General features: G+C 40.6%; 1 protein-coding gene across 1 annotated transcript in view; it reads right to left on the bottom strand.

Moving 5' to 3' along the window:
• RXFP2 (relaxin family peptide receptor 2) overlaps positions 1-7,419 on the bottom strand; it is a 250,704-nt gene extending 243,285 nt beyond the window's left edge. The window contains exon 1 of the mRNA XM_034663781.1: positions 7,349-7,419. Within this exon, the coding sequence (XP_034519672.1) occupies positions 7,349-7,419 (71 nt within the window). The remainder of the gene's footprint in view (positions 1-7,348) is intronic.
• Positions 7,420-13,577: the final 6,158 nt, after the last annotated feature.

Raw genomic sequence — 13,577 nt, 5'->3', positions numbered from 1 at the left:
ATCTATAGCACTTCCCCTTCCGCAGTACATGATTACCCAAGGAAATGGCTGAGGCCCTTTGGGGAAGAACTGCAGGGGGGGTTTACTTGTAGTGGTGCTGGTTCCTTCCTCTTGGGCGTCACTTCTAGGTCAGTGGGTCCCAGGTCTGAAAAATGGCTTAGGTCTGGAAACCTGGCAAAGGATAGTGACTTTTTATTTGGGACTGCTGCCCTCAGCCTTCTGATAATCCATCCTTGATTGATTTTGGTAGTGTAGATGGAGCAATATATGGTTGGCTGCCCATCTATTTTGTTCCTAGGGATGCTGTCTTATACCAATCATCACTATATCTCTTTGCAAATCAAGCTCCCTGGCTCCCTGACCTTGCCACTTATTATGATAATTATATGCACCCACCTTGCTCATTTCTAATGGGAGAACATCACCTCTTTGCCTTTTATTTTAAGATCCTAGCTATGGATCAGGCATCACATGGGAGCCTGTTAGAAATGTAGGATTTCAGACCCCAAACCACTTCTACTGAATCAGAATCTTCATTTTAACAAGTTCTTCAAGTGATTTGTATGTACTATATGTTTGCGAAGGCCTACTCTGTCTCAAATCTCGATCTTCTGGTTTTCAACTCCAGCCTTATAAACCAAAACATGATTATTCCTCCAGTTTTAATGCTATGGTTTTAAATCTAAGTTCTCTTTTGACACTTATGGTCCCAGCCATTGTAGTTCAGCAGGCTGGGCCCAGACCTTTCCCCTGATGTTGTCATTAACAGAACTGTAGAAGTCATTAATCAAAATCAAGAATTGTGTTTATCCAACCTAATCATACAAATTTATGTAAAATCCCTTGCCTTGATTATAGTCATTAGTGAATGGAAACATTTTGTACTTCCACAAGTACATTTTATTTTTAAACATTGTGTATTTTATGCCACAGTTTTAAAGCCACCGCTTTTACCTATGAGATCAAGGATGTGGACAGAAACATCATTTAAGCATTCGTTAATTGACAGACTGTGCTGTGACAATTAATTGCTTTATGTTGTAACTTTAGCAAGCACAAGCATAAGGTTTGCTGAATCGAAAGCCACACAGGGCACTGGCACTAGGGGAAGAAAGCTAGGTCCAATAACAGTAGGGATTGGTAAAATTTACCTAGCTGTAAAAGCTGACCTTTGGGAGGTAAGCCTAGAAATCCTATGTGCAATGTTAGGGAGCATGGCAACTCTTTGGAAAACATTTTGACCATATCCCTAAAATGTATGTCCCATGTGACCTAGAATTTCCATTTGTATCAATCAAATAGATTGATTAGTGACTTAACCAAATAGAGCTTATTTTTGTCCTAAAGATGAAATCTGGAATAAGGCATTCATCTGTTCTTGGCATGTGACTTACATCCTCATGATTACAATATACATGTTTCTATACCAGACAGATTCCAGAGTAAAGTATAAAGGTCAAAGGACAAAGGGAACATGTCCAGCTGGGCCTGTACCCTACAGTGAGCTTTGCCAGAAGGGAAAATATGTCACATCCCCTTATATACCTTTGACTTTGTCTCCTTGGTCACTTTTCCCTTGCCACCCAAGTGCAAAAGAGTTCAGGAAGCTGAGCATTGGAAGCAGGGCATTTTGCACCCCACACAAAATTGGGGTTTGGTTAGCAAAAAAGAAAGGGAGAGTGGACATTGGTGGACATCTAGCTATGGCTGTCACATCATCACTAGAAATATATCCTTCAGATTTATTCTCAGCAATGCACAATAATATGTGCAAAGGTGCTCATGGCAGCAAAAATCTAGCAATAATCTTAATGACCATCAATTGAGGACTAGCAAAGCTAATTATTAATTTATAATTTGAAAAATTATGCAACAATTAAAAATGAAGTCTATCTCTGTGGACAGGTGTCCAAAATGCTATTAAGTGAAAAAAGAAAGTTGAAGTATTTAGAACTATAAAGAAATATATATATTTTATATACTCACATATTTACACACATAAAATATGTATATAGATATATAAATGATTCCATTAGAGAAAAAGGAGAAAGAGAATGGATTAGATAAAGCTTGTACAGGTAGAAAGATGAAAAATCCTGGAGTAATACACAGTAGATTATAAATGGAATTTTCCTCTGGGATGTGGAAATGGGAAGCTGAGTTTGGGGCTACAGTTGGCTTTTACATCCTTTGGTACTAATTGAAAAATTTTTTAAAAACTTTTATTTCGAAATGAATTATAAGGCATTAGTATCCGGACACAAGAAAAAAAATAATTCAAAGTATTTTATTAAGTAAATGTATCACTTGTGTAACTGAAGACAAAGGACAACGCTTCTAGTCTGGTCTGATGGCCAGCTCTGGCTGTATTTCTCTGTGACTCCGTTATCCTTGTGTTGGCTTTGTTCTTAAACCGACTTCCCTCAAGTGACAGAATAGCTGCAGTAGTTCTAGAGTTTATACCAATATGCCATAGCATCTGGAAAGAAAGGAGAGAGTATCTGGTGGCTCTTTCTTTTAAAATCAGTGTAACATCTTTTACAGAACTCTTTGGCATATCTGCCCTCACATCTCATTGGTGTAATTTTTTTTTTTAAAGATTTTATTTTTTATTTATTCAACAGAGATAGAGACAGCCAGCAAGAGAGGGAACACAAGCAGGGGGAGTGGGAGAGGAAGAAGCAGGCTCATAGCAGAGGAGCCTGATGTGGGGGCTCGATCCCATAATGCCGGGATCACGCCCTGAGCCGAAGGCAGACGCTTAACCGCTGTGCCACCCAGGCGCCCCTCATTGGTGTAATTTTGAAGTGGTCCCTGTAGCCTGGGGAATATCATGTTTTATTGGGTTTAGACCTGGCTCTCTGAGTCCTCAGTTCCACCAGTGGTTTTTAGTCTTGATTGCTATATGCGTTTGCAAGGGCTGCTGTAACAAAGTACAGCACACTGGGTGGCATACACAACAGAAATTTATTGTCTCATGGTTCTAGAGGCTAGATGTCAAAGATTAAGGTGTCAACCATGGGGTAGGTTCCTTCTGGGGGAGTCTGTTCTGGGTCTCCACGCTAGCTTCTGGTGGTTTCTGGCAATCTTTGGTGTTCCTTGGCTTCTGCCTGATCACCCTAATCTCTGCTTTCATCTTCACATGGCATTCTTTCTATATATGTGTCATACTCCAAATTTCCCATTTATATAAGGACACCAGTCATATTGGATAAGAAGCTACCGTATTCCAATAATTTTAATTAATTATAGCTGTAATGACCCTATTTCCAAATAAGGTAACATTATGAGGCACTAATAGATGAGACTTCAGCAAATAAACTTTTTGCAGACGCAGTTCAACTCATAGTAGATGCCCACTAGAATAATCTGAGAAACTTTAAAAACTAATGCCTGGCCTGAGCCCCACTCCAGACCAATAAAGTCAGAATTTCTGTACAAGGGGCCCAAGCAATAGGTATTTTTTAAAAGTCTCCCAATATGAATCTAATATGTAGTGAGGGTTGAGAAATGCTGCCTTAGGGAGCTGAGTCTCAGAGCTAAGGAGTGGAGTTGGATTTTCCTAAAGCACATGGCCTGCATGGGGAAGAAGTGGAAACTGCAATATAAAACAGGAAGGGATGCTGGGGAGGCCATCTTCAATGTCCACCACATTATGGCAAACTCCAGCTTGGATCAGACAGACATTTGGCTGGTGGGGTAGTTCACACTTTAGGTATTGCTGATAGGCAGGCAAGCAGTCCAAGTATGGTTATGTGTTTATTCCCAACAGACACCTCACCAGAGAATGGGGAGAATATCCAAAATAGGAGAGAAGACCTGTGGAGAAGAGCCGGGATGGAATTAATATGAATTATAGGGCAAAGAATCAGGGGCCCATTCATATGGCATGGATGAGTAGGGGTTAATGATGCACTGTGATCATAGAGTTCAAAGACACCCCATTTTCATCTCTTATATAGTAAAACACCAGGCCTATAGGCAATAAGATTTGAGATTGTCTGTAGGTGATGAGATTGAGGCTTCTGGTATGTAGATAGTCCCTCACTTACAATGGTTTGACTTACAGTTTTTTTAGTTTCACGGTAGTGCAGAAACAATATGCATTCAGTAAAAACCATACTTTTAATCTTTAATTTTGATCTTTTCCCAGGCTACTGATATGTGGTACTGTACTCTCTCACGATCCTGGGTGGGGGCAACAGCAAACAGTTAGCCCATGATCTCAAGCGTCAACAAACAATACACTGACAACTGTTCTATACCAAGACAGCCGCTGTGATTTTCACTTTCAGTACAATATTTAATAAATTACATGAGATGTTTAATACTTTATTATAAAATAGGTTTTGTGTTAGATGCTTTTGCCCACTGTAGACCAATGTTAGTGTTCTGAGCATGTTTAAAGTAGGCTAGGCTAAGCCAGGTTAGGTGTATTAAATGCATTTTTGGCTTATGATATTTTAAATTTACGATGGATTTACGGGATGTGACCCCATTGTAAGTTGAGGGAAAGCCATACTGAATTCCTTGGGATTGACCTTAGAGTTGACTACATAGGTAAGTTACTAGGCAAAACTAGAAGATGGGAAACAGGGAATAGGGTCTTTGGCTTCAGGCCTCTCACAACCTGGCTGTGACACCACATCAGATGTGTTCTCAGTGACTCAGACTCCAGCCTTGGCATTGGGCCTTTGTAATGAGTGTGCAACACTAGTCTTTGGATGTAGATTACAGACCCAGAATGAGGAGTGATGGTATGAGTGTCAGAAAATGTGTAATATGTATTCTGTGGAGGATTCAGGAATTCTTGGAGTTCAGAACAAATTGAAAAACTATAAAGGTCACTTTTGTCAGTCAGTAAATTACTATCTGCCCTAACACTTAAAAAAGGAAAAAAGGGGGAAAGAAGTCAACAGCACCTCTTCTAGGTATTTGACCTGGATCATTTCCCCTTTCCTCTCAAACCACTGTTCTTGCTTTTATTATCATGGTGGCATTTCTACTCTGAGCCCTTTCAATTTTAGTGGATCATTCAAGCTGCTCTTTTGTGCTTATTGGTCTCAGCCCCTATCTAGCTCTCAGCTCTGCATTGTCCCCTGGCTCTGGCTCCCTAGCCCTATTAGAATCTATAGATGTAGTGTGTCAGTTTTTCTCCTCATATTTCCACCTGAGTAAAGATAGATTTTTTAGATATTGAGTTCAGTTGACAAAATTTAATTCACCCTGAAGAAATTTGCCACTTTTTTTGAAACCACTCTCTTAAGTTGATAAGCTAACCAAAAGAAAGGGGCATAGGAGGAAAGTTAATTAGTATTTATTAAGGGCCAGATACTTTATCTATATAATTTCTAAACTCACAACAATCCTGTGAAGAAGGTACCATTATCTGCATTTCAGTACTTGAAGAAACTGAGGCCTGGAGAAGACAAGTAATGTCCCGGGTCACCTAGTTAATAAATGATAGAGAGGGAATTCAAATTAGAAAATACTCCAAAGCCTGCTTTCTTTTCCCTTTTGTTTTGTTGTTTTATTTTTGACTGGTGAGGCAGACTGGAAGCCAAAAAGTAGGAAACAGATCAGGTGGCTGCAACTTGTAATGGTCCTTTAGGGCAAGAATATAAATTTGGAAGAAGATAAGGTGAAAAATAAGGTAGGCCTTGGGATAATCTAGCATTCAGCCATTATTTCTTCAAATATACTTTCTGCCCCTTTCTCGCTTTCCTCCTTTTCTGGAACTCCCATTATGCATATGTTGGTGTGGTTTATAATGTCCCACAGGTCTCTGAGGCTCTGTTTATTTTTCCCCATTCTTTCTTCATTCCATTCCTCGGACTGGACAATTTCAAGTTCTATGATTATTTTCATCTATTTCAATCTGTTGAGCCCCTCTAGTGAATTTTTCACTTCAAACTCCAAAACTTCTATTTGGTTCTCTTTAAAAATTTCTATTTATTTATTGATATTTGACAAACATGATTCTCACACTGTCCTTTAATTCTTTGAGGATGGTTTTCTTTAGTTCTGTGAACATACTTAATAATAGCTGATTTAACATTTTTCTCTGGTGATTCTACCACCTACCTTCCCCAGGGGCAGCTTCTATTGGAAGCCTTTTGTTTTTCTCTGTATGTGCATTACTTTCCCGCATTTGTTTACATGTCTGATAATTTTTTCTAGAAAACTGGGCATTGTCAGTAATCTAATATGACAGTTTGGAAAATGAGATTTCCTCCTTATAGGGGTTCTTGTTGTTGTTGTTTCTATTTGTTTATGACCTGCCTGGACTAATTCTTTAAAAGTCTTTATTCTTTCCTGTGTGACCACTGAAGTCTCTGCTCAGGTAGCTTGTTGATCAGCTAAGAATTGGATGGAGATTTCCTTAAATGCTCTAATCCAGTATCTCTATCAGCCTTTTCTGAGAAGCTCTTTGTGTGTGTCGGGACAGGTCTTCAACAGTCCAACAAGCAGCTCACAACTCTGCATTCCTTTCCCTGCTTGCACAAAGCCTTGGAAAAATGGAGTGGTTTTCTTTTCCTGAGGCTGCTTTACTCTAAAAAAAATCAAAGGAAAACTTACACAAGTTTTTGTCACTGCATATCCCAATACCTATATGCCCTACTCACCCTTCTGTTACTACGAATTAAGTGTCCATGTTCCTAGTTATAGTTCCTCCCTCTGCATAAGAGCCAATCTCTTCTTTCCTACTCAGTGACATCACTTCAGAAATTCTCATTCTCTCTCTTGCCTCTCCTTTTCTACTGGATCGTTCGTTCTCATTAATATACAAAATGCAATTGTTAAAAAGTAAAACTTTCTCTTGACCCCACATTCCCTACCAGGCCACTTCATTTCCATGCTTCTCTTTCAAGTATAACAAATTTTTAAAATCATCCAGACTCATTCAGTTCTTTTGCCGCTCCCTCCTGAACCTACTTCAGTGGGGTTAAATCTCAGACCTCATCATACTTGCCTTCCCAATCACACTGGAAGCAGCTGATTACTCTTTCCTATTTCAACCACTTGTTTCCTGTGCTTCTCCCAGTTTTCCCCTTACTATTAAGGCTACTGAGTCTCAGTCTTCGTTACCTACTCCTGCTCATCCCCTTTACCTCTTAATATTGGGGTGTTTGGTGCTTATGTCTCTTCCCCCGCTCTGGCTACATTCAGTCTCAAGATGACCCATCTAGTCCTATGGTTTAAATACTATTATATGCTGAAGATTCCCAATTCATATCTCCAGCCCTGACCTCTCCCTGAACTTCAAATTCATATATCTGACTAATTGTTTGACATCTCCATTTGGGTGTCTAACAAATATCTCAAACTTACCATGTTCAAAACTTACCTTTCCTCCTTCTCCTGTACAATATCTGCTTCTCTGGCCACCTTTGGCTTCTCAATAAATGTTAACTCCATCCTGCCAATTGTTAAGTCTCTCAGAGTTATCTGTGAACCTTTTTTTCCACTGTGCATTTCATATCTAATCCATCAGCAAATCTTGTTGGCTCAGCCTTTGGACTATATCTGAAATCTGATTGCTTGCTGTAAACTCCACTGCTGTCATACTGGTCTACCCCATTGTCCTCTCACCTGGGTAATCACAATAACCTTGAAACTGATCTGCTTGCACCACCTCTATTCTCTTCCTATCATTTATTTTTAACACAGACTCCATAGTGATCCTGTTATATCCCAAGTCAGATCATGTCACTGTCCTGCTCAAACACTCCAGTGCCTTCCCATCTTATGGAAATGAAAGCCAGAATCTTTACAGTGGCCTACCAAACCCTAAGGATTTGATATCCCATTTCTAACATCATCTCCTACCTCTCTCTCCCTTATTCTCTCCTTTTCTGACATGTTGTTCTCTTTGTAGTTCTTCCAGCATAACAGACATATGTCTTACCATCTGCTAAGATACTTCCTATCCTCCTAAACTGCTTTAACTTTTCCCAAAGCACTTCTTAACTTTTGGCCTATAGTATTTTTCTTATGTTACACCCAAGCACCTAGAATTGTGCCAGTCATGTAATGGAATGCTAAAAAAATATTTGTTGAATGAATGTCAGTGGATCACCTGGAAGAAGAATTACTGTGTCTCCTCCCAATGGGGACATTAGGAGAGTGGGAAGCCAGAGGGCAGGGAACTATCTTCAGAAGAAACAACCTCCTATATGAATAAAGTTCCTCCACTTAGGACTAAAGAACTAAAAGCAAGCATGATCTCAGAAATAGTAATTGCCACATTAGTTTTTAAAAGATTTTATTTATTTGAGAGAGAGTGAGGGAGAGATAGCATGAGCAGGATGAGGGGCAGAGGGAGAAGCAGACTCCCTGCTGAGCAAGGAGCCTGATGCGGGGCTTGATTCCAGGACTCCAGGATCATGACATGAGCCAAAGGCAGATGCTTAACCAACTGAGCCACCCAGGTGCCCCAGTAATTGCCACATTATTGAGGTGACAAACTATGGAGTGGAAGTTACAGTCAATTTAGGGTCTTAAATATGTGGATACCAGAGCAATCAGATACAGAATGCAGAATAGTTGTAAGACAATTTTAAGGATACAGTTATAATAATGAAATGTTAAGAACTCATAGAGAACCTTAAAGAACATGAAGCAGAATTTCTGGAAATGAAAAATATGATTGTTGATGTCAAAATGCAATGGATGAGTTTAATAGATTATATACAGCCAAAGAGAAGTTATATCTGAAAAATTTAAACATTTACTTAAGAGAGATATCAAGAAGGAAAGTATGAAAGAGAGGTTGAGAGACAAGGAGGGTTGAAAGAAAGGATCTAATGTATGAATAGTGTCTTAGGAAGATAAAAGAGAAAAAAATTGAGGAGAGAAAATATTTTATATGATAATGATGGAAAATTTTTAAAAACTTAAAAAAAATGGAGGACACAGGAAGTATAGTGTATCTCAAGCAGGACAATGAAAAAAAAGTTTAAGAACATGCAGAGGAACTGTATACCAAAGGTACAGGAAGATCTTGCAAATGGCCATAGAGAAATACAGACTATGGTAAATGAGGACAGACTTCTCCACAGCAGAAATGGAACTTAAAATCCATTGGAATAATAATTATAAAATGTGGAGAGGAAATAATTCAGCCTAGAATTCAGCATTCCACAAAACTGTTATTCAGGGATACAAGTAAACTAAAATATTTATGAATTTAGAAAATGGGAGAGCCTACTTCCAAGAAAATTCTGTCAAAAGAACTTTTAATTATTGACTTCAAAAAGAAGGAAAATGATTCTAGAAGGACAGTTGGGGTTGCAAGATGGAATGGTACACAGTAAATTGATACATATGTAGAAAATTCTGGGGCATCTGCGTGGCTCAGTTGGTTGAGCAGCTGACTCTTGATTTCAGCTCAAGTCATGATCTTGGGGTCCTAGGGTCAAGCCCCGTGATGGTCTCCATGCTCAGCAGGGAGTCTACTTGAGGATTCTCTCCTTCTCTCTCTGTGCCCCCTCCCCACCGCTTGTGCTTGCTCGTTCTCTCTAACATAAATAAATCTTTTAAAAAATATGTGGGAAAATTCTAACACATACTATCTATATATTTTACCAACTCAGCACTCCAATGCCTCCTGCATTGTTTCACCCCCAGAACATCCACCCTCCATTCAGCACCCCTCTCACCATTCACCATGCTTCTCAGAGTCTCACTCAGCCCATACTCTGATGAGTGTTGGTCTAGATCTAAAGGAGGTTCAGTGCAGTTTTCTGAAGTTCTTCATTTTTGCAGTGGCCGTCCCTGAAAATCCCATCTACCATCTACAGCAGCTCTGAGTTCCCATCTCTGTCTTCTACCATACACTGCTTTCTGTTTGGACACCTCTTCTTTGTGCTACAGTTTGAAAAGCGCCCCAGACAGAAAACCAGCATGAATGGTGGGCATTGTGTGTTTCTTTTTCTCAAAGTTTGTAACTTTGTTCTGCCTATCACCCATAGCCTAAAAATAGTTACTTCATATATTTTGTACAGGTTTATAGTTGTTTACAGCAGAAAGATAAGTTACTTGTTACTCCCTCATGGTTGGGACTAAATCATTAATCATTCATTTTTTAGGCTACGGCCTTCTTTTATGGCTAAAAATGACAAATTATAGCATGTAAGGCTATCAGTTTTCTTCAAAGCACTTATTTTTATTGCATCCTCACAAGTTTTATGTAGTGCTTGCAATGTAACTCAATTCTAAGGTTTTGTTTTCATCATCATTCATTGAGGTTTCTTTCTTGAAACATGGCTTATTTAGAATTGTATTTTTTTTAAAAACTAAAAACATGTACATAAATCTTTATATCCACTCTAAAGCCAAAAACAGGAAACGACCTAAAGAATCATCAACAGAATGGGCAAATTGTTTATTAGTACAATGGAATTCTACTTAGCAATAAAACCCACTAAGTTCTAAACTTGTAACAGCATAGACAAGACTCAAAAACATGCCGTGAGGAAGATGCCAGACATTCAGGAGAACATGTGCATGATCCTGTTTAGTAGGAAAGTCTAGAGAAGTCAAAACTAACTTATGGCATTAGAAATCAAAATAGTGGTTACTTCAGGATGGGGATTGGGGATTGCAGGGATTGACTGGGAAGGAACAGTTTGGTGGGTATAAAACTCAGTGAAAAACTTAGAAATGGGAGAAATAAAGCTTCAAAATTTTTCTTTCATGCAACTCAATTTTTAATCCCTTAACACCAGGCATTTCCAATGTTTCCTTCTCTTCTTTGAGTTCCTGCCATTGCAGGAGGTTCTAATGCAGCTTCAAAGCCCTGGGGCAGGGGAAACCCTGGTCCTTGATCAGTGGCTCTCAGACTCTCTTGCTCCTGACTACAGTGTCCTTTTGCTACTTCCGCACCTCCCTGGGCTATCTGGTCACTTTGCTAGACATGCCATGTGGCACTCCCTCCAGAGCAGAAGCATCTTTCTAGAGAAGTTACTGAGAAGCAGAGTCTAGAGCCCCTGTGCTCTGTGGACCGACAGATGTCTCTTTCTCTCTCCCTTAGTTCATGGAGAATCTGTCAGTTTGGGTTGGGGTCCCCACATTCACTTCTACTTCCACAAAATGTCTCTTCTCCTATATGCAGGAATCCTCTCCTCCTTTTGGCTATAGGCTTTTAGAAGTACAGCCAAGAGAGGACCTGTGTGTCAGGCAATCCTAATTCTGCACCCTACCCCACCACTTGAAGGAAGCCATAAGCTCAGAGTCAACTCTTTAGAAATGGATAGGACAAAGGGAAAATAAAAGGGAAAAAAACCCACATGGTAATGTCTTAATATAAAATCTCACTCACATTGCTTTTTATTTTCTGACTCTGCCTTATGGAAAATTCAAACTCAGCTTAAAATTCCAGTTCAAAGTCCACTCAGATATTCTTTTTCTTGAATAGATACTGCAATGTGCTCATAATCACCTCCCTGTAAAAATGATTCCATGAGGCTTATTCAGTATTCTTTGCTCATCCTAAGTGTTTTCTTGACTCTGAGGCAATCAGTGATGTAACAGATTCATACTGCTGAGTGTTTGGTGCTATTAACCACTGGAATCCCAGCTGTTAGAAGAAGGCTTCTCAGTTTATGTACTCTGCTTGGTACCATGTCATCAGTCTTCATTCTGCTTCTGCAGTCAGCCTGATCTGAAGCACATACAAGTTACTTCCTGGCCCCAAAAAAGAGGCCCACCCACTAGTGAAGGACTTCTGTTTCAATCTGAAAATGGGTAAAAGTTCACTTAGCTAATGACTAAGATGATAAAGGGCAGATGAAATTGTTAAAAGGGTCAAGGGAAAATATCCTTTGGCTATAACTGATTCAATCTTCTGTAAAATGTACTGAAATAAAAAGTATGCAATTGTGAGCAACTTTGGTTCAGAATTACTTCTTTCCTTGACTTACCTGAGGGCTGTCTCTGACCTTTCTCCTGTCCCATGATTCAAATTACTACTGCATTAAAAAATTAAAAGAACAAAAGAGCACAGTAGCCTTTTAACCTTACCATTGTCATAAATATGCAGTATGTAAGAGCCTTGTTCAAATACAAGGACAATATGGACAGACTGAATTGTCTTACTTTAGAGCAACCAATTAAAACAGAACAAATTTGGTGCGTTTCTGCTTATGTTGAATTTTGGAGTTAAGTTTGTGTGTTCAACTTCCTGAGACTGGTGAGCCTTACTGAATTTGGTTTTTATTTATCTGTGAAAATGCCTATATAGGCCTTCTGAGAAAGAGCTCCCAGTTCCCGTCTGTTATGCTCTGTACCCTATTTCTCTGTACCCTACTATAGCATAGTACCCTATACTATGGGTCACTAAGGTAACCCATGAGCCCAGCACTACCTCATGTTGCTGAGAATCCCCTAGCCCATACTCCACATACCAAAGGTAAAGGAAAATGTTCTAGATCGAAACTGTCTTCTCTACCTCTCTTGAGAGGTATGTTTTTGAGAGGTGTTTGTTAACAAAGAAGCAGACAAGTGAGAGGAGGGAGTTAAGATGGTGGAGGCGGGGGACCCCTTTTACNGTGGAGGAGCCAGTCCCCTGAGTCGAGTTGGATAGGTACCAGATCATCCTGAACATCCACGGAATCAGCCTGAGACTCAGGAAGGTACATCTGGATCTCTAGAAATAAACATCTCCAGCGCTGAGTATTGAGGTATGAAGCTGGGAGCTGTGAAACCGCGCACAGATATCGGAAGATAAACGGAAGGGGGAGGGAGCCACCACGTTCGGGCACCGGGAAGCGGTAGCAACCTGCACAGGGGAGCAGGCGGACTGCGGACCAGCACCCGCGAGAGAGCAGATGGAAACCGTGAGCTGGGGAACGCGCGCGACCAGACTGAAATGGAACTCCGGTGTGCTCACTGGAACCAGACTGAGACCGGGAGCTCCGGGAGCGCGCGGGGGGCGGCTGGCGGCTGGTGGCTGGTGGTGTTAGAAACACAAAGGACAGAGATGCGCCGGCCCTGGAAGTGAGGGTTTGGACGCCTGGTGTGGGGCGGACATCCTGGGACGCTGCAGGGTTGAGCAGCACCAACAGAAACAGAGTTAAAGTGGCCAGAACATCAGTGGAGAATGGTCTGCGATCCCTCTGTTCTGAAACAGAGGCTGATATTCGGCCGCTGATGCTCTGACTCTCAGAAGAGACACAGCAAACCGCCAGGGAAAGCCACCAGAGAACAAAAGCCTGGAAATACCGGCTCACAGTGTGCCCATCCCCGTCCCCCCCCCAGGGGACACATGGAGACTTTACCCAAACAAGGTTGCCTGAGTTTCGGCACAGCAGGTGCTTCCCCCAGAAGGCAGGCTGAAAAATCAAGAAGCCCACATCCCTAAGATCCCTATAAAAACAAGTGTGCACTGCCTGGGCCCGGTCAATAATTTGGGCTCTGGACAAACCCGCAACCTCTCCTCATCAGAATGACGAGAGGGAGAAATCCCCCCAGTAAAGAAAAGACAATGAGTCTGTGGCCTCTGCCACAGAACTAATGGATATGGATATAACCAAATTATCAGAAATGGAATTCAGAGTAACAATGGTCAAGATGAT

This window comes from Ailuropoda melanoleuca, chromosome 7 (assembly GCF_002007445.2).
Source record: "Ailuropoda melanoleuca isolate Jingjing chromosome 7, ASM200744v2, whole genome shotgun sequence".
NCBI classification, from domain to species: Eukaryota; Metazoa; Chordata; class Mammalia; order Carnivora; family Ursidae; genus Ailuropoda; species Ailuropoda melanoleuca.
The sequence above is the reverse complement of the archived record's forward strand: the minus strand, read 5'-3'. Positions and strand labels throughout refer to the sequence as shown.